Here is a 23,965-nt window from a genome sequence, read left to right on the forward strand (position 1 = left end):
GTCTTGTTTCTGATGGTCTTGTTTGCTTTTGTATGTAAGGTTTTGTATGAAAGGCATCACTATTGTTGTAAGTCTGCTTCATAACCGTTAAAAACAGGGCCTTTAAACAACCATAAGCTTTGGTCCTGTGAGTAGTTGGTATATTCACAGCTTACACTGCTTGACAAAAGTCTTGTCACATAAGGATAGTGGAAAAGTGGCAGATGGTTGATTTTTTGCATCACGATCGCCACAAATACGGCAGGAGACCTATTGGAACCTGCATGAACCCAAGATTCACCCAAGTTCGGTGGAGGAAAAATCTTTTTTAGGGGGCTACATCCAGGATGGGGTGTGTGAGAGATCTGCAGTGTGGATGGCAACATCAACAGCCTGAAAGATCAAGAAATTCTTGCTGCCCATTACATTCCAAACCACAAAAGAGGGCAAATTATTGAGCATGTCTGGGGTAAGATGAAGGAGGAGGTTTGGGAGATGAAACATAAGACTCTTGATGAACTCTGGGAGTCCTGTAAGACTGTTTTCTTTGCTATTCCAGAGGACTTTGTTGATAAGTTATTTGAGTCATCGCCAAGACGTATGGATGCAGTCCTCCAAGCTCATGGGAGTCATACAAGATATTACTTTGTTTTCCCAAGGCACCATGACTTTATGTTCTGATGTTATTGTAGCATGTTTGTGTATTCAAAGTAAACTATATGTTTAATTTCTACATTTTTTTGACTTTTGTCCAAGCAAAATCTGACCTTTCTGTCCTAATTATATGAAAAAACTCAATGAATGATAAAAAAGCACCTTTATTTTGGTAAAATGAAAATAATTTAGAGGGCTTTGCCTTTCATATGAGCCATTTCTGATTCCAATTTATCAACTAAAAGTAAAGTTGTTATTTCTTGTTCCTACAATTTGGATAAGTGACAAAACTTTTGTGAAGGACTGTATGTATCCGTTCTTACAAAAAAGTCAACTGGCTCAGACACACCATAGGCATGTATAACAGATCATGCCACAGCATTAATAGAAAACTTTGCAATACTGTCTTAATATTAGCACAACATCCCAAATTATAAATTTAATCCAGGCTTCCACTCTTTGATTTGATACATTTTAATCAAGTCATGAAGTACAAATGTTGACTATGTTAGACATCCTTACCAGGACTTAAACCCTCCTGTTATGTTGAGGGTCAAATTGACCCATTTTAAAGTTCATAAATCCAAAAAAATAAATGTGAAGTATTATTTTGCATTTCTAATGTCACAGTGGATGAAAGGCTAGTGGTATTCAGAGGTTCCTTCCATCTTAGGTTATATATGCCCTCCAAACTAGCTAAATACAGCCTAAAAATCTGGGCAGCATGTGACAGAAGAGGTGTCTTGTGTTAATTTATCAACATCACTAAAGAATAAATAAAATAAAAGTAAAAATGTGAAATAAAATGAACAAAATGATATGTCATGTAAAACTATTGTATTTATATTTAGGGCTTTTCAATGTACAGTAAAAAAATTTTTTAACATGAATTTCATAAAAAACGAGTGAGTTATCCTCATTGAACCATGATCTTTGAGAATTAAAGAACAACAATGCACTAAATATAGATTTAATTGGTTAGTAATGAAGTTAATGAGATTTTATAAATGTTTATTGGGATTTGTTTGGGTTCGGACACTTCTGGATCAATGAATATGCCCCGGTTCAAGTTGACCTAGGTACATTATTGCTGTCCCTAAGAAACGATCATAACAGGAGGGTTAGGTGACATGCCAGAGCCATAGTTTTTTTTTCCTATCGACTGGTATCAACTCAGCAAGCTCCATAATGGTGACATGATGGGACTAAAAAACTCCAGAATTGCTTTTAAATGGATTTTGATGGTTGTTTTTTTTTTTTTTTTTTTTTTTGATCAGATGGCCTACTTCTGTATTTTATCTGAAATTCATCATGCATCAGATACATGCGCCAAAAACGAGATAGCATGCATTCAAAATAACATTTATCTCTAATTAACCCTGATCAGGGAGGAGTCCAGACTTGCATGCAAGACTAAAACTTGGTTCCTCATATCTCTTATAGTAATTGTTCAGTGTCTGACTCACCTCAGGGTTACATTAGGTTGCACTAGGTTGCACTGTTCAAAGTTCAGACAAGTTACACTTCCAATCTGTTGTCACTTCATGTTGCGTCACATGCTACACACCTACCGCCATGTCAACTGTACGGAAATATGAGCTTTGGGCGGATAGTCTGCAAGTTAGTTCCCCTCCCGCTAGTGGGCTACTGCGCCACTATGTCCACATCAGACATGTTGCGACTTTAAAACTGAACTCTGCGTAGATTTGAGTTTTGTGTTGCTTCTGTGTCTTCATGGGTGACTCGGACGCGGCCAAGGCCTGCACTCGCAAGAGAAGGGCGACTTTCGCGGCAGGGAGAAGCGCCAGTGTGCTCCCGGTGAACGGGAAGTCTGCAGCGGAGTATCAGAGCTCCCTGAACGCGGACATAAGCAGCTACAATGGCGAGGGGAAACCTGACTGCTCCCTGGAGACAATCGGCTCTAAGTCAAAGAGGGAAGCAAAGAAACGGAGGAGTGACATAGGGGACAGGTTGAGGTGAGTTTCATGAACTGTGCGGACCTATTCGCTTTGAAGAAACTTGAGAGTAAAGTTGCAGGTGGTGTTTTGGGGTTTCATCTGGGGTCAATTTAGGACGCCCGGGGCTCATTTCTGTCATCTATTCATCCATTCATTCATCCGTCCGACCATCCCTGCTTTTTGTTTCAGTAACGTTAACAAACACTTACCCTGCTCAGCCTCATGATCTGTTCACACTGTGTGTGTCTGAGGCAGCTGGAATGAGCCTGAAGACTAATCAGAGGCGTTTCTATAGGGGCCCCATAGGGCTGGGTCGTGGACTAAGTTGATCCCTTTAGTACGGTGGCCCTGAAGGGACAAAACAAATTTACAAAAGATGAAACACTTTAAGTTGGAGACAAATTTATATTTTGGAAAACATTTTTATATTTTCTGAAACAAAATTACATCAGCAAAACACTTTTACCAAAGCCAAAACAAATTTACATTTAAGAAAACAAATTTACAAAAGATGAAACACTTCTACAAAGTTGGAGACAAATTTACATTTAAGAAAACATTTTAACAAAAGAGGAAACATTTTTACAAAGTTGGAGACAAATTTACATTTTGGAAAACATTTTTACATTTTATAAAACAAAATTACATCAGCAAAACACTTTTACCAAGGCCAAAATGAATTTACATTTAAGAAAACAAATTTGAATTTAAGGAAACAAATGTACAAAAGATGAAACACTTCTACAAAGTTGGAGACAAATTTACATTGAAGAAAACATTTTAACAAAAGAGGAAACATTTTTACAAAGTTGGAGACAAATTTACATTTTGGAAAACATTTTAACATTTTATAAAACAAAATTACATCAGCAAAACACTTTCACCAAGGCCAAAACGAATTTACATTTAAGGAAACAAATTTACAAAAGATGAAACACTTCTACAAAGTTGGAGACAATTTTACAAACAACAGAACACTTTTACCGTTGAGTCTGACTCCTTTTATCCTGACCCCTGGTTTAGTCTGAGGCGATGTGGTCTGAGACTGTTTCATCTAAACTCTGACACATGATGAAGGTTTTGTGGAGATATGACGGAGCTTTTCCGAAGACATGATGCTTTTTCATCTGAGGTCTGACACCTCACTCTGAGACCCCAGGATGTCCATCTTTGTTTGGTTTCCCTCCATCAAAACAAACTAAATGACCCCTCACTCCATCACTTCAAGTATTTGGTACATTCCCATTCTGTAAAAATAAAATGTTCATTTGTTTCAGAAATGTTAAAAGTGTTTCATCTTTGGTAAATTTGTTTTCTTAAATGTAAATTTGTTTTGGCCTTGGTAACCTATTTTGTGCTGCCGTCTTGGCCAGGTCACTCTTGAAAAAGAGGTTTTAAATCTCAATGAGTCTCTTACCTGGTTAAAGAAAGAAAGAAAGAAAAAAAGAAAAAGTGTTTTTCTGATGTAATTTTGTTTTATAGAATGTAAAAATGTTTACAAAAATGTAAATTTGTCTCCCAACTTTGTAAAAGTGTTTCATCTTTTGTAAATTGGTTTTGTCCTTCAGGGCCACCTTACTTTAGGCCAATTGTAGCCTACATTATCAAAGTACAACTAGGCACCTGCTCCTTGATAGAAGGAGACAATACTTATTTATTATATCTGTATTTCACATTTAAATTGTAATTTGAAACCTTAAGTTTACTGGCCCATTGCCACAACATTGTGATTGTGCTGTTACACTTGACATTCTGCTTTCTGCCATCCTTCCTTCCTTCCTTCCTTTCTTCCTCTCTTAACTCTTTCTGTCTTTCTTCTAACTTTCTTTCTTCTGAAGGCTGATTTATACTCCTGCGTCGAATTGAAGGCGTACCCTACGCCGGGGATAAGCGTAGCTCCCGTACCTACGCTGAGGCCTACGCACGTAGCTGACGTTTGTCATTTCCCGCATTTACAGCACTTCCGGGATCCCGGACATCGGCCGCACATTGTCTGTGTATTTCATCTCCTCCTCTCTATTCTTCATGTAATCATGTCTGTATGATAAACAGTAACATGTATCAGCTGTAGATTAACACAACACGCTCTGAATCGCTGTGGAAAAGTAAACAGAGATCGTAGCGGGGCCAGAAGCAGGCGACCGGCTATCAGAGAAACCGCACTAGCCTCAGGCGTTTCGGCGGAGAATTGCTGCGCGACACGGACACACCGACGCACAAGTATGTGGTGCTCATGTCCGTGTCAGCCCCTGCTGCGTAGGGGAGACGCAGAAGTATAAATCAGCCTTAAGTATTAACAATTCTGGTCAGGGTGCAGGGTAATAACTTTCTTCCCTGTTTTTTAATTATATTCATTATGAGAAATAACTATGATGCAAGACTTGAAACAACAACGCTTTCCTTCAGCTTATGGGCTTCATTTTGTTTCTACAGCTGCCATAAGACCCAGGAGTCCCTGCTAAGTTCATCCAGTGGCTACAATAACTACAGAGGAATCCTCAACTGGTGCGTGGTCATGCTGGTAAGACAAAAGTTTGCATAAAGTCACAACACACACCCTTATAAAACCAACACTGCCACGTTAGCTCAAGGATACACAATGCTTGATCTGTTTTCGCTCTCTAAAAAACACTTTCAATCACTCGGTTTCAAACTGTTGACATTAAAACTGCTGACATACGGTATGTAGGAGGATGACTAATCCTCTGGAATCCTGGATGATGTGCTCTCAGATGGATATCAGTACAAGGAATCCATATATTTGTTGACTTTGTGGTGATTTGCCTCATGTTTGGGTTTAATCATACATCAGTGCATAGGTATCCCATCACAGTTTTGATGGTAAGATTGATTGGTAAGTGAGTGCATAAGACATTTTAATCATGTTTAAACAGTGCAAAATATCCAGCCACTTGTTGAGTGTCTTTCTTTCCTTCAAGACTTTGAACCAGATATCAGGGTTAACCCAGGACCCAGGATTTTAACCCAGTTGATTTGATTGTTGCTGTATGTATTTCTTCCTTCTCACTGGACTTTTGTCCAATCGCCAACCATAATAGTATTTGTGGTTTATTCAGAGCAAGGAGGAAAGGAAACAAATGTTTACAAATGTAAGGAGAAAGGTTTAAAGAAAGGAAAGAGAAGAGAGGTATGAAGAGGTAGGGAACCAAGAAAAAGAAGAGGGCTGAATCAGAAGTAGGACTAACAATGCACACAAGTAGGAGAAGCTTTCTTATTGAGGAACAAAGAAATAAAATGCATACATAAGACAGTCAGGTGTAAGTCTTTATGTCTTGCTTTGTGTTACAGGTGCTGAGTAATGCTCGCCTCTTCTTAGAGAACCTCTTAAGGTGAGTCTCTTCTTTTTACATCCCTTCCTTTGCCACATTACCAATAGATTATTACATGTTAGTTCAAGAGACTTCCTGGAAGCTTGTGCCCAATATGTCAACTTTGACAGAAACTACGATGACACCAAAGAGAAGATTTCTCAAATGTATCGCGCCTCTAATTTCAAAAAAGAAAGAGGCAAAGTGTAACTGACATGCACTTTGTTTGCAAAGACATTTCAATTTGTCTATAGTTAAAAAAAAGTCTACATACTGGTTTAAAACATAAAGATAAATTCATGCTATAACAATCCACCAAGCATGTATCATTGTATCCTCTTTTTTATGTCTTTTTATCATGGTGTAGCTTTCAATGTCTGAACCTGGAAGGACTTTTATTTTTCACTGAATTGAATCTATTTCATAATCTGCATCTGTCCTCCTCTCTTTTCATTGGTTTGTTTCTCAGGTACGGTGTCCTGGTGGATCCAATCCAGGTGATTTCCTTGTTTTTGAATGATCCATACAGCTGGCCAGCAGCATGCCTGCTGATTGGTAGGTAAACTTTTTTTTTTTATCATCTGCCAGACAGTTCCTGCTAGTAATGAAACCAACACAATCACAGACAGACTTCTTGTAAAGAAAACCAAAACTGTTGCATATCAGTGAAATTATCTTTGAGTTTCTAATTTACATTGGGGTACAACACTTTGTAAAAAATACAACTTTTTTTTTAATGAGATGAATGTTGAACCAAAACTAGAATCACTGTTCACCACCAAAGACTGAAAAAACAAACTTTATCAGCATGTTCAGCTTCATGCCCATAAATACAGAGTGTTTAGATTTTCATCTGGCCTCTGGACCAGCTCGCATGATGCTCAAGTAGTCTAGGAGTGACACTTCAAACCTTGTAGATACAGCTTTTGAGTAAAACATTATATCCTGAAAAAAAGAAGAAATAATGTTTATATAAATGTGTTATATAAAAAGTGTCATGGTCAAAGTTTATTGCATTATTTATTTATCTGCACATTGCACTGAATCTCTGCAGCCATGCAGCTCAGTGTCTCTAGAGGGACAATCACCTGCCCTATTTACTGCACACTGGCACTATGTGCTGCAGGAAGAGAGAGAGAGAGAGAATGAAGTGACAAGAAGTTTATGGTGAGGGTCATGAGGAGGGGGAAGAATGCAGGAATGAAAAAGTAAAGGCAAGTTAAGGAATAAATGAGGAGGGGGGAGTGCAGAGCTGGCGGTGTTACTGATGTGCAGTGCTGCAGGAGAAGCGAGGGAGGAAAAGGTGTGGGAGTGGAGGTAAATGACTGCACCGACCATGGTTAAGAAACAGGTGAGAGAGAGGGAGTGTGTTTACAGCAACATGGATGGTAAAGCAGCTCAGCAGTTCTTACGTCACTGCAGCAGCTTAAACACTGGCAAACACACACATTCATACCCCACCACAGAGAAAATGGAAAGTTAGAAATGTGTGGAAGCCTGCAAGCAAGCAGCATGGTATCTAGAAAAACAGACTAGGAAGTTTGGGATTAAAGGAACTGATCTCTTTGGTGACTAAATTACAATCAAGTTGGTTCAAGTCTTTGGTATTTTCCTGCATGACAAAACTAATTCTTTACACTCTACACTAAATGCTTTGTCTGCTCTGATTTGATGCACCTGTGGGTTCAGTGACAGTCGCAGTGTGTTAAAGATGATAAACAGGCCTGTTTCACCAAAATATGACAAAGATCCTTAGCAGGGTCAGGTCACTCTTTCTCATATTTGTGTGCTCTCTGGATTAGATAGAGTTTTGTGGTGATGACGAAAGTAAAAGAAGACTCAAATGTTGGATATTTTTCAGTACAATAACAAAAAAAGCAGTCCCATTAAAGGAATTCCTGAGAGGAAATCACATACGTTTGTTTACTGAATACTTCTTGTTGACCGTGTATAGGTGCCTTTAGGGTTAACATTAATCTTGCTGTGCTGTGAACCCTACTTTACATTACTGACTGCAACTTATTCAAAGTCCAAATACATTTGTTTTGCTTGTGTGTAACTAGCTTCATTCATAAACAATTAAGGTATTGTCAGATTAAAAGTTGTCGACACTCATTCGGTCCCTGTTATAACCTTCTCCTCATAGTCCCATTGTAGAATGTACTGGGACATCAAAAACAAGCACGTGTCCTTGATCAATTGGCACAATTTTTACCCCTAGAGAAACTGACTGCAGAAAGACAAAACAGAGGACACATTTTTCAAGACCTCTGGTGTTCGGAAGAGTTTCTAGAGGAAACATATAGTGGTGGATATGGATATGGTGGTATATAGATACGCATTGGTCTGTGGACTTATGGTGTTATGTTGCTGTCTTTGTCTTGTCAAATGTTGTTGTGAAGGTCTGTACATGTGCTGCCTCACTTTAGAAAAAATAAGGAAAGAAGGAAAAACAAAAATATTTGTATTAAAGGGGCAGTAGATGAAGTTCTTCAAAAAGGACTTAGAAATATTCAAATATTGAAATACACATATATTGATGAAATTATTGCTGTTGTTGCAGTGAGGCATCATTTGAGTTGTGAACTAACAATGTTATTTTTATTTTCTATCAGCTTACTTTTATTTAAAGAGCGCTTGTTTGTATGTGTTGCGTGTTCTGTTTTTTTTTTTGTTTAAAGGTGACATATCATGCAAAATTGACTTTTTAATGGTTCTTTACCTGAAATATGTGTCCCTGGCATGTCTACAAACCCCCCGAGAATGAAAAAAATCCATTCTGCCCCTGTTTTGATTTCTCCACCTTTCTGTAAACGTGTGTGAAACGAGCCGTTTCAGACTTCCGTGTTTTTGTTACGTAACAACAATATCCGGTCTGTCACGGAGTCAGAGCTCGGAGCTTGTTCAGCCCATAGACTGTATAAAATACAACTCAACCCCTCCTCCGTTTTTCATTACCTGCACAAATGTGTGGTAACAAGGAGCTTAGGAGGGAGGCATGCTAGCTGTAGGCTGTCTTAATAAACACAAAGGTCGGTTTTACTCCCCACGTCTGCAGATTTGAAGATCTAGTGGATGATTTTTATTTGTCATGGATAAGTGCTAGCGCTAATTAGCATAGCCACATAGCTACATGTTCATAGCTGTAGCTGCAGCTGTGTACCAAGACACACGTCTACATACTGACAAATAAAACAACATGAAACACAGAATCTGTGACCAATCCTTCATAAAAGGTCCTGCTGCCTTTCTGGCAGAGGTCAGTTTTACCCCCCACGTCTGCAGATTTGAAGATCTAGCGGATGATTTTTATTTATCATGGATAAGTGCTAGCACTAGTTAGCATAGCCACATAGCTACATGTTCGTAGCTGTGTACCAAGACACACGTCTACATACTGATAAATAAAACAACAAGAAACACTAAATCTATGACCAATCGTTCAGGAAGGTCCTGCTACAGGCGCCTCTCTGTCAGGATCAGATTCAGGATCAGATTCAGAGGGTTGAAGTAACGCGATCTATGAGCAGCCGTGTATATTCAGCCAACATGTAAACATTAGATCAACGTGCTGGAGAGCCGAGGCACATCCACTTCCGGAGGGGGCGTGGTCAGAGGGAAAACAGAGTGTTCTGATGAGGACTGAAGAAGAGGACTTTTCAGGCATGCCAAAATCTGATTTCAAAGTGTTTTTTTGAGCATAAACTTTAAAGACATGTTTTGGGGACCTCTTAGACCAATATATATTGATGAAAAAAGCGTGATATGTCACCTTTAAATGTTTATTTATTTGTCTAAAAAAAAAAAAAACAAGCATGTGACTTAACCAAAAAACACATACATTTGGATTGAAGTGCTGATAAGGGAGCTTGAAGACCCAGATAGTAATCAAAATGTCAGGCAGTAAACACACTTGCTCACTGTAGATTAGATAGACAGACATGGCAATGCTCTGATTGACTCTTAAAAATGGAACGTTTTTGGCAATTTTGAGCCATCAATGTTGATCAGGCTGGAAGAGTCAGGGTAAATAGTTATAGTCATAACAGAGTCTTTTAAGTTCATTCAGAAGAGAGGTAACATCATCACTTCAGGAGAAAGACACCAAAATGCAAATTCTGAGTATTGGTTGGGTTGTTGGTTTAATGGTTTGCTTGAGGCTTAAGTTCTTGTGGCCGTGGTTGCTGGTTTAACTCCCGACCACGACCCTTTGCTGCATGTCTTTCCCCGCCATCTTTCCTGTCTCTCTTCAGCCTATCGATAGTGGGCAAAAAATCCACTTACATTCTATCTTATTTTTCTTTACACACATTCAGTACTAGAGATAATAACTGATGCATAATGAAACCGGCTTTAGAGGAATCTGGGCTCTCCAAATATTTTTGGCAAGCAAATGTCCATCACTGCTCCTCCTTATACTGCTTCTTTATACAAATGCAAGCTCTGCCTTCCTTCATTCTCTACATTTCAAGAAGTTTCTGTGCAGGTAGTCATAAAACAGCATATTACTGAAATTGTGTGCACACTCCCCTTACACACACACACTTGCTTTGTCACCAAACTATGTAGCAGTTGGTGTGTGCTGTGCAACACATATGCTCTGTTAGTGCTGGCTCATTTCTTTCATCAGGTGTTGCTGTGTAATCATGTGAGAGAATTTGGCTGGGTGTGTGTGTGGTGTTGTTCACAGAAAGCATGGTCTACAAAGCTAAATTCCCTTCACTCAGAATGCTCACTTTCAGACCAAAGCGGGACAGAATTAGACTTGGAAATGAGCTTTTAATATAATTAAAGCAACACTAAAACTGTTGTTTTCAGTCCCACTCTTTGAATGTTGATGTAAATTACCCTTTCTCCCTGTCTGTTCACTAGAAACTCGCTTTTTTTTGCATCTGCATTCATGTTTAAAGTTTGTTCGCTCAATCTGGGTTGTTCCATGTTTTGGCTTAAATTAATGTGTTCCCAGAAGGTTTGAGTCCATGGCAAATGAAGCCTTTCAGAAGTAACTGGATAACAAAATAATCAGCTTGAAATGAGGAGAAAAAATTAGCAGTTTGGAGAAACTAGTTCCATCAGCTGTGTATTATATCATTACAGTGGCTTCAGATCCTTAAATGTGAATCCTATAATATTTAGTCACCCCTGCTTAACTTTCACATATGATAACAAGAATTATATCTGTTTCCTTTAATGTCATTTTGAAGTTAATGACACCCTTGCACTATTTTTAAAAGTAAAGACTTATGAGTGCCTGTAAGAAATGTTTTCATGTCCTGAGATTCATATTCATATTTTCATCCAGCAGAGCCCCTTCAGGAGTGGCTCTGCTGGGAATAACCGTATCATGGACTATTTCAGAGAAGCTGACATGAATATCTCATTGTGTTTTGACAGTGTCCAACGTCTTCATTCTGGTGGCTCTCTACACAGAGAGGCAGCTGTCCAAGGTGAGAGCAGACGCCAGGCTTGCACTCAAACATCAGAGCGCTGAGGATTGTAACTGAACTGCTGAGTTTTGGAGCACTTCTTCAAACCCCGGGAGGGATTATTTGTCTAAAACTGTTCTCTTGAAACTGACCCTCCCCCGTCGCTTCTGCAAATTTAAAATGGTTAAATTGAGGAATTAGTTTCACCATCTGCATCCAGGGCAGATTCCATTCAGCTCTGTCTGTTTGGCATGAATATGGAACATCATGAGCTTTTTAAAACTTCAACAGGCCAACATAACTCAAAATGAGGTCCTGTTTGAAAGCAGGAAAATGTGAACAATCTGTCATGAGTATGTGTGCGCACACATACTCATGACAGGTTGTTCACGTCTTTTGAATCAGCTAAATCAGGGGCGTCAAACTCATTTCAGTTCAGGGGCCACATACAGCCCAAGTTGATCTCAAGTGGGCCGGACCAGCAAAATCATAACATAATAACCTATAAATAATGAATCTCAAAATGTTTCCCTTTGTTTTAATGCAAAAAAGTACAAGTACATTCTGAAAATGTTCACATTTAATGAACTATCTTTCTACGAAAACAGCTGTTGTATTTTCTCCATGATGATTCTCATAGATGGGCTGAATATTTTACTATTTAAGCCCTAAAACCTGCTGCGAACACACCGACCACAAAGGTTACCCGTTCACCTGACACAGTGTAATGTTCACTGCAAAAGAACAGAGATTATAATAATGAAGAAGGTAAAGTTGACTGTGTTGGACCCCTCAGCTCCAGAATGAACAGTTTGCTTGCTGGACAGTGTTGTATGCAGGGGTGTAGTGTTAGTAGTTAGTGGATCATCTTGTAGTGCTCAAAAAAGTATTTTTGAATCTCAACTGGATTATGCAAACAGCAAGTCATCTATTTTCTCACTTTGAGAAAAAAAGTCCCTTAAAAAAAGTGCCATTCAGCTGTGCTCCGTCAACACTATGAGGACTCAACACTATTGGAATCGCATGTTTGACACCCCTGAGTTAAATGAAGAACGACTGAATTCAAAAATCTGACATGAAAATCAAGGAGTCCAGTGGTGGTGGTTTGAAGAAGGAAGATTTTCTGTTTAAACCCTCTGTTTCTCTTTCTGCTCAGGGCTCATTCAGCGAACCTTTGGGATTTCTGGTCCATTGCATTAACCTGACAATCATGCTAACATTCCCGGCTGCAGTGGTACTCGTGGTCCCCTCTATGAATCCAGGTAAATGTGTTTTTGTAACACTCGTTACAAACACCATCTCTTCAGTCCTGCTTCCTCTGACTCGTACATAACCGAGACAAATAGCTGACTCAAATAGAAACATCCATTTCACAGCTCCACCATTATCAGTTTATAGGTAGTTTACAATGTTGCCATGTATGTAAAACAGAAAGTAATGTACTCGTAATAAAGATTAAGAGGTCATTCATATCCTTACCCTTCAGAGAAACAGTCCACCAGTTTGATAGAGCAGTAAAAGATTCCTCTTATACAGAGTCATAATTGGAGACTGTTAGCGGTAATGGACCAGTTGGTCATGACTGGATTATTTCCAGCTGGCTCCGAGAAGAGGAGAGAGGAGAAGGGGAAGGAGAGGGGAGGATAGACAGGAGAGGAGAAGGGAGGAGAGGAAAAGAAAGGGAATAAAAAGAGAGGGGTGCCAAAGTAGGTGTGGTCTGCAGTGTGAGGTCATCCAAGGGTCATCATGTTGTGTCTTCATCAGGCTGCCTGACAGATACAAAGGCTGCCGTACAATTCACTGGAGAGAAATTAGCAGTCTATTAGTCTATCAGTGAGTCATTTCAATGTTTTAGATTTTCATTTAATTTATTTTAAAAATAGACATGTTTACGTTGATTCAAATCTTGTTATATGTTCTGTAAATGCAGCCAGAAGATAGGCAGTAGTGTACATTTGGGTGCAACAGTTTAAGCTCTTTAATTGTTTCTTCACCTGATGTAAAGAATGTTTGAAAAGCATACCCTGTAAAAGTAAAGGTAAAAGTAGACCCTTTACTAGGGAGAACTGCTTTCAAATGAAGACATACAATGAACTAGAAAACGTCTTATATTTCAAAGCTCAAGTCACATTTATCAGCTAACCCAAAAAAGTTCCACAGGTAAGTGTTTCAAAATGTTGACGTCATTTTTGGCACGTTCTCAGCCCTCTATTCTTCAAGCTTCAGGTGTGACGTTTTACATCCTGATCCTGTAATTCTGGCAAATATCTCTCCTCTCCTCTCCTCTCCTCTCCTCTCCCTTCATCTCCTCTCCTCTTGTCTCCTCTCCTCTCCTCTCCTCTCCTCTCCTCTCCTCTCCTCTCCTCTCCTCCCCTCTCCTCTCCTCTCCTCTCATCTCATCTGTTCTCTCACTGGGAGGTAAAGGAGTAAAGGAGTCAGTCCATCTGTCTGTCTGCTCTCCTTTCTGTGCTGCTCATCTCACAGGAAGGGCAATTACAGAGGGCAGGTGTGTGTGTGTGTGTGTGTGTGTGTGTGTGTGTGTGTGTGTGTGTGTGTGTGTGTGTGTGTGTGTGTGTGTGTGTGTGTGTGTGTGTGTGTGTGTGTGTGTGTGTGTGTGTGTGTGAGAAGGTAGCTTACATATGCACTCACTGCTTACTCAGCCAGTATTCAGACATTGTTCGTGCAGCAGACCGAATGATCTGATATCAAGCTTCATTTGAACGGTTTTACATTTTATTCTGAGGAAGACTTTATTGATGAAGATAATTTTAACTTTACACTGTGATACCTTTTCCCCCCCTACTGTAATGTCAATGTCTGATTCAGGGAAGTCTTGGGTTCAGAATAACAGTAAGAAGATAGTTTTGCAAGTCATATAGTTTAAAATACATCTAGCCTAAAAAAATATATTTTAATTCTTTAAATACAGAAGCTGTAGTCCTCGTCGTAGATGTCGCCAGTTCAACTTCCGGCCGCGACTATTTGCTGCCGCTCTCTACTCCCCGCATTTCCTGTCTCTTTCAGCTGTCCTTTCGTAAATGCAAAAAAGCCCCAAAATATAACTTTAAAAAAACAAAACAAAACATTACCAAACAAAAAAGAGAACGCATGGATTAGTTTGCATCTCGAGCAAGCGGCAAACCTCCGGTCTCAAACTATGAAGCCCATGCGGAAGTGTTATAAACTGCAATTCATCGAGAATCCGCTTGAGGCTGACTGCAGAAACACCGGAAACCACTTAGACACCAATTCAAAGAAGACGATCTTTGCAGCATTAATAAACATGTTTACAGCCTGGTTCAAAAACGGCTTGGCTCTATGTAGCTAATCTCTCTAATGGCACACACTGTATGGGGGTACATTTTTTTCTAACGTGACGGTTCAGAAGATATTTAGATCACAAGTTTTCGCCCAAATAAGGACATGACTGACTGGACTCCCGGACAGGAACACATAGCTGTTGGCTAAGAGGCTCAAACTCCGGCCCTTTACGTTACACTCTGGCTGTTTCCGAAACCGCCTACTATACTAGCAGTACGTACTGATATGTCCAAAATTCAGTATGTAGTAAGTAGTATGTGAACAAGAGCAAAATCTGCAGTATGCCAAAACTCCCCGGATGTCTACTGATTCGGGAAAATATCTCAGTGTGCATCGGACCAGTCTGCCTCGCGTACTGTTTCCCATAATGCACAGCGCTCGTTCTGCTTTGGCTTTTTCCTCATTTTTTGACGGGAGGAAATCCGTTTTTGGGTGCTGTGAAAGTTATCAAAGTACATATAAACCACTTCCTTACTTTTTAAACCATAAATGGATGCTAAATAAGCATTTTATTTATCGGCTTCGCCGTTGTTTACTTCCGCTTTCCGAAACCGGAAATCCAGCGAAGTCTGGCTCAGCATGCTGCATGACAGATCGCACAGAACAGTCATACTACATACTAAATTCAAACGCAGTATGTAGTAGGCAACACCTACTGCCTACTACATTAGTAAGTAGTATGTAGCAAGCTTCGGAAACAGCCACTGCCTGGTTTAGTTCTGCATTTCCAATATGGCTGCCGCCGACGATTGGATTCAAAACAGCGCTCAGGAACAGATGGGTGACGTCACGGATACTACTTCCATATTTTATACAGTCTATGGTCTCGAGTTTTGTAAAACTGGGGTATAAATGTAAGCTATATATTTGTTTGCGCTGCCATTGATTTAAGGTTTGATAACTCATGCTAAAAGAACATTAAAAAGAAAAAGACTTCAACAAAACAAACAAATAAGCAGAAGTCAAGGCATGCAGGAATAAATTATTAGTGTAAAATGTATATAATGCAACAAATGTGTGGCTTACAACGTGTATTTTACAAGTAATACAGTTTAATATTCTGTTAATGCAACATTCAGGCGAACTTTAAACTTGAACTTGTTTAATTGAAGTCTGTTTCCTACTTTTTAGTGTCTTATTGAATTATTCCTGTCTTGAGGCTTGGTCGTGAAAAACAAAATACTTCCTTATTTTCTGATGAAAAAAAACAAAACAGAAAGAGAAATAAAAAAGGAGAGAAAATCTGAGGGAACAAACTCTTGGGAAAGGCATGTGGACTCTGAATCTGAATAACTCAGGTGCTGCCAGTCAAACACAATGCCCTTTAGTTTCCCATTATTACATCTCATTTCCAAACCGTGATAATTATCCATCTTGCACAGACTTGAAAGAAAGCGATGTCAAACTGGCATTCGTGGTACATGCAGATGGTATCATGTTACCTGACTGAGCCGAGCACTGCTTCTTTAGTGGTGGAACAAGTTCTGAACAAAGCAGTCCCTAATGAATCGAGACAAGGCTGAGTACAAACACAAACTGAGCATTGATTTAAATCTGTGAATTATGGTGACAGACAAACATCAACTCAGCACAGATTCTGAAACAGAAGAGTGGATAGTTGGGATGATTGGTGCCTCCAATATGTTTTTCCACCCAAGCCCCGCCTCCTTGTGTTTCTAACAGGACTTGTATATCTCCTGACGCTGCCTTGTAGCCAATCTAGTAATGTAGAAGCCACCTAGAGAGAGAGGGACAGATGGTTAATGGATAAGATCTGCTGTGGTTTGATGCCAGGTGTGCTGACCTCCACCTCACCCTGCTGGCAGTGTTTATTTGTGTGTTTATTTGTGTGTGTACATGTATGAGAGTGTTGGTCTGTGCTCGTGGGTGTGTCTTCATCTCTGTTCAACATCACCCTCTTTCTGTAAAGCATGTGGTCACCACTATGTTGGCCTGAGCTTGTGTCATGCACTAAAGGCTTTCAAAATAAGTGAGTGTAACACTGAATCATTTTGTATTATGTCTCACGAAAACAAACACACTTTAATGAGTCCACACACACACACACGCATACACACATACACACACACACACACACTCAAAGGACCAGAGTGATAAACATGGTGTCTGTACTCTGTAATATTGTCCTTGGCACAGTTGGACAGCTCTCCTCCTTTGAGCTAAGATTAATGTTACTGAACTTGTTTTTTGTAAAGTGTTCAAGATCAAATGGCGTCCTCTATCGCCTCTTTTTTCACTCTAAATCCTCCCTCCTCTATATTTGTTTTTCTCTTGCTTTCCATTCTCTCCTTGTCTTTCCCTACATCCTTAGCACACTTCCCCCTCCTCTTTCTCTCCATTCCCTCCTCCCCTTCTCACAGACTTCCTTTCACAGCCTCCTGGCTTTCCTCCATTACTTCTTCTCATCTCTAATTTTTCTAGATAAGTTATGAGTTGGTTGTTTTTCATGACTCTATAGCTTCATAGAAGTCAAGGTAATAACTCCTCTCTGTTTCTCTCCGTCAGTTGGAGGTGCTTTCGTTCTCGGGACTTACACCATCCTCCTTCTGAAGCTGTACTCTTATAAGGACGTCAACATGTGGTGCAGAGAGCTGAGCACTGCCAAGGCCAAGAAACTGTCCAGGTCTCTGTCCTGTGAGTCACGAAAACACACACGTAGTCTAAGTCCACACTGAAGATGATGGTGTGCTAATTATAACAGTGGTTTTGTCTTCCCACCCAACATGATGATTCAGTCCTCTGTTCATGCTGTCATAGTGACATCCAAAGGCAGATGCTTGATACTGCAGCTCTAAGTTGAGAGCTCAGCAGCTCCAGGCTCTGTCACAGTCTTGTCCACATGATGTAATATATCAACATCCACCCAGGATTGATGATTGTAACCCCACACAAACTTTGCAGTGTCATGAGTTTGTGTATTAATGCCGCCTACAGGTCCTTCATCGCCACTTTTCAAGGAATGTAAAGTGTGCTACCCTGGCAATCTCACCATAAGAGGTACTAGAATACACCACTATATGAATCAAGTTGTATCTACAGAGCCTCTTATACTTGTGTTTTACTATGTTACATATTCTGACCAGCTGTCACTCTTCTCCATCTGCAGACATGTACTACTTTATATCTGCGCCTACTCTCTGCTACGAGCTCAACTTCCCTCGCTCACCTAAGATTCGTATGAGCTTCCTGCTGAGGAGACTGGTTGAGATGGTGAGGGAAAGGTCTACCAGAGCTGCATGGCAAAGTCAGAAAGAGGCCCTTTATTGTTGTTGATCCAACTGCTTAGGATTGTTTCATAAAAGCCTTTCTGTCATGAATATTTGTATAAAAACATACTTAAAAGCAAACACATCTGCTTAGCTAACAAGCCTCATGTTTCTGCACAATGGTTTGGAGGATAGCACTTATCGTCTAAAGTAATTTGCTTATTTAAGTGTGTTATGAAGCGTGTTATCTTTTGGTTATCCAGCTTCGCTAACCCTGACATAGGAGATTGCACAAGGCGGTCTCATGAAGCTGGTTATCAACATGATAAATCAACCCGCTGTTACTGTGAGTGCCTTCACATGAAGCAAATGTTAGGAGTCAGCAACATGTGACCAAAAACAAACATGCTGTCTGCATATCATCATGTTTTAAAGACTCAGGGCAAATTATGAGATTAGAAAAATATGAGGAAGTTCAGTAAAGAATCCAAGTGTTTTCAAACTTCCCTGTTTCTAATTTGATGCACTTTTGATCCTCTTTAATGTTTATCACTATTTGGTTGAGTGAAGACATATCGCTAAATTTACTGATGTGTGTTTTTGTCCCCAGATGTTCTTCATCCAGCTGTTAGTTGGTCTCACTCAACAGGTACTTTCTTTTTAAGTAAACATTGACTCACTTACAGAGCTCTGTTTATATCTATTGTTTTGTGATATCAAATTACATGAAGTCAATATTTGTAATTCATAGTTTTCAGCCCTAAAGAAAGCTCACCAGTGCTTCTGAATTTCTGTCTTTCAGTGGATGATTCCCATCATTCAGAGTTCCATGAAACCACTGGAGGTGAGGAGGACAGGATCACACTAAAGCTTGCACTGCACCTTACAGTGTAGCTTTATCTTTTCTTTATTTACCTCTCTTCTCTTCCCTCCTTTGTAGGACATGGATCTATCCAGGATGACTGAGAGACTTCTAAGATTAGCTGTGAGTACAGACACAACACATGCACACATGACATGTAGGAACATAACCATTGTTTGTTCTCATGTTTGCCGTTAGCTTATGACCACATGTGCTGGAATAAAAAGCAGGAGTGTATAATCTAAGGGCCATAAGGTTGATTTTCATCTCTTTTGTTATGAATTTGAAATAAAGCTTACATTCATCTTTCATTCAAAATGTATGAAAACAGAAATACTGATCCAGAGTCAGTGTTGCTGCTGGTAAATATTTAATCATGCTGTTAGAATCAAAGCCATCCCAACATCTGCTCTTCACTGATGTCTTTCCAAATGTTGCTTTATAACAAATGATAACATGTATTATACAGGGCATGTTGCACATTGTCATGACTAAAGAGGAATGGACTATATCTCACTATGACTCTTTTTAAAACATGGAGCACTTTGATGTGAAACTTCTAAGCGTTTTACAGACTTGCAGTTGCCTCACAGTCTTATGTTCTCCCTCCTTTTCTATCACCCTTCTCCAGGTTCCTAATCACCTGCTGTGGCTCATGTTTTTTTACTGGTTCTTCCACTCCTCTATGAACTTTACCGCTGAGCTCCTGCGCTTTGGGGACCGGCAGTTCTACAAGGACTGGTGGTATGTTTCTGTGTGTTTGTGTCTGTGCTGTGCACGGATTTACTGAGCTGAGGTGGACTTCGTGTTATGGGTCTGGGGAGCTGCATGCATGGGTACTTGCATGGTTTTTGCATAGGAATTCATTCGTGGAATAAAAATGGATTCAAAACTGAAAAGTGAGTGTGCAGCAGATAATTAAGTACTTTGCAGCTTACTTAGTGGAATTAGATCTTTATGAGATATGATTTCACTATGCATCTGTGTAATGTTACTTTGCTAAGTGAGTAAATCATTAACATTCCTCAATTTACTGTAGGATAGATACTGTAGATTAATTTGTCCTGCCTGTTAAGACTGAAGGTTTTCTAAAGTTCATCAATATTGATCAAACTGCCTTAAATTCATTATTCAGACCTTGAACTGTGTCTCTTTTTCCCTCTTCTTTCAGGAACTCTGAGTCGGTGACATATTTCTGGCAGAACTGGAACATCCCTGTACACAAGTGGTGTCTGCGGTGAGTTATTCAAACACTAACACACTGAGAGGGAGCAATGAAATTTATAGAACTGAACAAGGCTTAACAAGGCACACCGATGTATTTTGGGAAATTGATTCTCCTGGCTGGGAGTAAGTGGTAGTAATAAATACAGCGCCCGCAGCCACTCACAGATTCAGTAACACTGCAGCAGGAGCAAATCCAGAGAGGTTTTATTCAACAAGACAGAACAAATGAAATGCTATTTAAAGGGTTTAAAGCCTGCTCACTTTGTATTTCTGTCAGGTAGGAAGACTTACAGCACATGAGGGAGTAAGGATAATACAAAATATAGTCAGGACAACAGGCACAATATGGCAGACAAAACAAGTTTAGTCTTTTAAAAGCTCTTTTCATGATCTTGACCTGTGTAGTTGACACTCTGTTTTTTATGACTGTCTTACAGACACTTCTACAAGCCACTGCTAAGGAGAGGATTTAGTAAAATGTTCAGCCAATCAGCTGTCTTCTTCTTGTCAGCCTTCTTCCATGAGGTAAGAGCTAATTACAATCAATGGACCAGTCCAGTTTTATCTATGTAGCTTCAATTCATAACAAAAGTTATCTCAGGACACTAGAAAAAGAGCAGCCCTAGACCATGTTCCCCTTTTAGCAGACAGAAACATTGGGTAGAACCAGAATCTGTTGCAACTGGATGGGCCGGAAATGTGGAATAGAGGGAGATGCAGAAAGAGAGAAATGGATAGAGGCAAACAAACAGCTAATGCATTACCAGATAATACAGACCTCTGTCTTTAAAGCCAATTAACAAAGTAAAAATATGGGTCATAGGTAATAGTAGTTGTAGAAGTATAAGTCAAACAGGTGTCTTATGAGCACAGTTAATCATGTTAATATAAGTTTGACTGATAACACTAAACAAGAGAGAGAGGGAGAAAGAACTTGATGTGTGAGTCACCCAGCAGTCTAAGCCTATTGCACTATAGCTGTTGGCTGGTCTAAGCCTCATCCAGCCCTAACTCAAAGCTTAACTGAAAAGGAAAGTTTGAAGCTTACTCTTCGAAGTAGAGAGTGTGTTTGCCTCCCACACCTAACAGGTCAGGTAGATTATTCCAAAGGAAAGTGACCTGATAGTCTCCCAGGCTCCCACTTCTGTACTACTTCTTAAGATTGAAGGTACCACAAGGAGGCCTGTATACTAGGTCAGCAATGTCCTAGAGTGGTAATAGGACATGAGCTCTTTAAAATATGGTGGGGCCTCAACATTAAGACATTTGCTGGGGAGAAGTACCATTTTAAATTATATTTCAGGTTTCCTCTGGCTATATATATATATAATGTATGAAAAGGTAGGCTTGTCTTCCTTATACAATAGAAGCATTGGTATATCTTTCTTTATAAGGCCATACTACAGGAGCTGCCGTCTTATTTATGCTCTTTATTGACTCCTCAAGTTGTCAGTGGCTGTCATCTTCGGTGCCATGGACAATTTCTTTTTGTCATTCCTCTGACTCGCTCTGTCTTTGGTAAAAGAGCTTTTAATGTCTTTGCTCCCTCACCCTGGTTTGAGCTTCAGGGTCACCTGAAACTGGATTGTTTAATTCGATTGGAGGATTTTAAAACTAGGATAAAGGATCATCTGATCAGCTTGTGCACATTTTTTAGAGCTTAACACTGCTAATTTATAAATCGATGTAATAGTTACTTGTTCCTATATGTTTTGTCCTGTTCTATTTGTGAAACTTTGTATGCTGCTGTCTTGGCCAGGACTCCCTTTTAAAACTTTGTATCCTAATGGGAATATTCCTTGTAAAATAAAGGTTAAATAAAAAATAACTAGGTGTCATCTGTATAACAATTCAACTTCATTGAGTGTTTATTGAGTGTTTCCTCATGATATTTCCTAGAGGATGTATATAAAGGCTGAAAAGAATTGGTCCAAACACTGATCCTTGTGATGTGATAAATAGGATTTAAACCAACTTAATGCTTTTCAGGTTGTTCTAGTCTCTGTAACAGGATGGGGTCATATATTTTGTCGAGCACATAGCGTCCTTACTGACTTTTTCTGTTTCCTGTTTCTTTCAAATGCTCAGAAAATATGATTGATAAAATGATTGTTGTTTCTTTGTCAGTACTTGGTGAGTGTTCCTCTCAGGATGTTCAGGCTTTGGGCCTTCATGGGCATGATGGCGCAGGTGAGACTCTACACTGATAACTAACTAGAAACTGACAGCTGTGGTCGTCACATAGCTGTACTTCACTGTTATTAAAAAATGTGATTATATGTATAAAAATAAAAAATAAAATAAAAAGTTTGATATTCTAGAAGTAAAGCTAAAAGTACATTATAATCCTTTTGACTCTTTAAACATTGAAAAGGTGTTTGACCCTGGCTCCAGTATCATAAACTTGATGTAAACATTATTAGACTAGCTGGTCTTATTTGATGCATCGTGGAAAAAAAAATAACTGAACAATATGAAAAAATCAGCTCTCAAGCTTTGCTGACTTTGTTAGTTCATTATTCATTAGTGTGCTGAGTCATAAAGCTCTACCAGCAGAAAATGTGACTGTAATTAGTCATTACAAAAGCTCATTAGCAGATATGGTTATTGAATTGTCATTTTTATGTAATTGCTCAACAGCTTCCATTAGCCTGGTTTGTTGGCGCCTTCCTTCGTGGCAACTATGGCAACGCTGCAGTGTGGATGTCCCTCATCATCGGTCAGCCCTTCGCCGTGCTGATGTACGTCCACGACTATTACGTCCTGCACTACAGACAGGAGGCTGAATAATACACAGGCTTACATCGTACAACTCTACACGTCAGGATCCCTGCATGATTTTACATGTTTACATTAGACAGCTTTGTCACCGTAAAAAAGAAGCTGTAAAAATAGCCAGCATGGGAAAAATGAATAATAATAAGTGTAGAATTTTTAAATGTTACTACAAAGCAAGGAGGAAGGTTTCACTTCTGTATTAAGTGCAGCTTCTCACTCAGGAAATGTATCTTTCAGTCTCTTTTCGAAGCCTCTGTTGGCCAGTTTGATCTGAAATTTCTGGGCTGATTGAGAAAACTACTGAAGGTGGTACTGTAAAAACCTTCAAGCATAAGTTTTACTCCTTTTTTAGCTGATTTGTATTTAGCAATACAGCTGACGAAATGGTTTAAGTTGTTAAAGATTAATGTTCCAGTGCCTTTCCTTCTTTCCCTGTCTGCCAGAGGGGGCTTACTCTGTCCTGTTTTATGTGACATGGAACACCACTTGCACACTGAATGTATTCTGGTAGGATTTTATGATAGAAGTGCAGTTTTTATTTTTAATGATGTTTGGCCTACATTGCTTTTCTACCTTTTTATGGTACTTTTTCCATTTAAATTGAATTGCCATTGAAGTAACAGAACATTTCCAGACCAGTCTAAAGTTAATGTAAAGGTCACTGAATCAGTGTGTTTTCATTGTGCTGATAATAATTTGGGCTTCTGCAGGGTAATGATGTGTAATGATCTTTTTGAGATTTGTGACAGAAAATAAAGATTTTAAGTGTTATTACTAGACTGCAATTTTGTGTTGATGTTTATTAGTCTGGGCTGCACAGTGGTGGTCTGGTTTGTTATTCCCATTCACAAATTTAACACACCCACATAGTCATATGTAGGTAATATATGTTGGTCATCACAATTAGGCTTCCTACCAGGCTTAACATAAAACTTGTGAAAGTGTACACATCATGTGTGATCGTAACTACAGTTTCAAAACTGTCTTTATGATGTGTATCTCTGTCAATGTGTGTGTGTGTGTGTGTGTGTGTGTGTGTGTGTGTGTGTGTGTGTGTGCAGCCTTGTCTCCTGGAAACAAGGTTTGGGACAGGGTTGCAGCGTGTGTGAGGACAGGGCCATGAACCTGTATTTTGTCAGGCTGACATGGAATTAAACAGCCAGTCTGAGGCATATCACAGTTTCTGTGCATGTGCGTGCATGTG

At 39.4% G+C, this 23,965-nt stretch overlaps 1 protein-coding gene and 1 long non-coding RNA gene across 5 annotated transcripts in view; one reads left to right on the forward strand and one right to left on the reverse strand.

The window, feature by feature from the left end:
• Positions 1–2,933, reverse strand: part of LOC117823044 — a 152,593-nt gene extending 149,660 nt beyond the window's left edge. For 3 of the 4 annotated variants that reach the window (XR_004633303.1, XR_004633300.1, XR_004633301.1), the window contains exon 1: positions 2,801–2,933. This is a non-coding gene — a long non-coding RNA (uncharacterized LOC117823044). The remainder of the gene's footprint in view (positions 1–2,800) is intronic. The other variant, XR_004633302.1, reaches the window with a different exon arrangement.
• On the forward strand, positions 2,122–23,532 carry dgat1b (diacylglycerol O-acyltransferase 1b). Its single transcript, XM_034698078.1, has 17 exons — positions 2,122–2,609; positions 5,025–5,112; positions 5,901–5,941; positions 6,390–6,475; positions 11,315–11,367; positions 12,503–12,608; positions 17,194–17,322; positions 17,623–17,685; positions 17,795–17,898; positions 18,505–18,543; positions 18,697–18,738; positions 18,835–18,879; positions 19,388–19,500; positions 19,928–19,993; positions 20,421–20,508; positions 22,111–22,173; positions 22,624–23,532. Exons 1-17 carry the CDS (start codon positions 2,368–2,370, stop codon positions 22,771–22,773), a joined length of 1,518 nt encoding a protein of 505 aa, XP_034553969.1. The 5' UTR covers positions 2,122–2,367; the 3' UTR covers positions 22,774–23,532.
• Positions 23,533–23,965: the final 433 nt, after the last annotated feature.

The sequence above is a fragment of the Notolabrus celidotus genome, chromosome 12, assembly GCF_009762535.1.
Source record: "Notolabrus celidotus isolate fNotCel1 chromosome 12, fNotCel1.pri, whole genome shotgun sequence".
NCBI classification, from domain to species: Eukaryota; Metazoa; Chordata; class Actinopteri; order Labriformes; family Labridae; genus Notolabrus; species Notolabrus celidotus.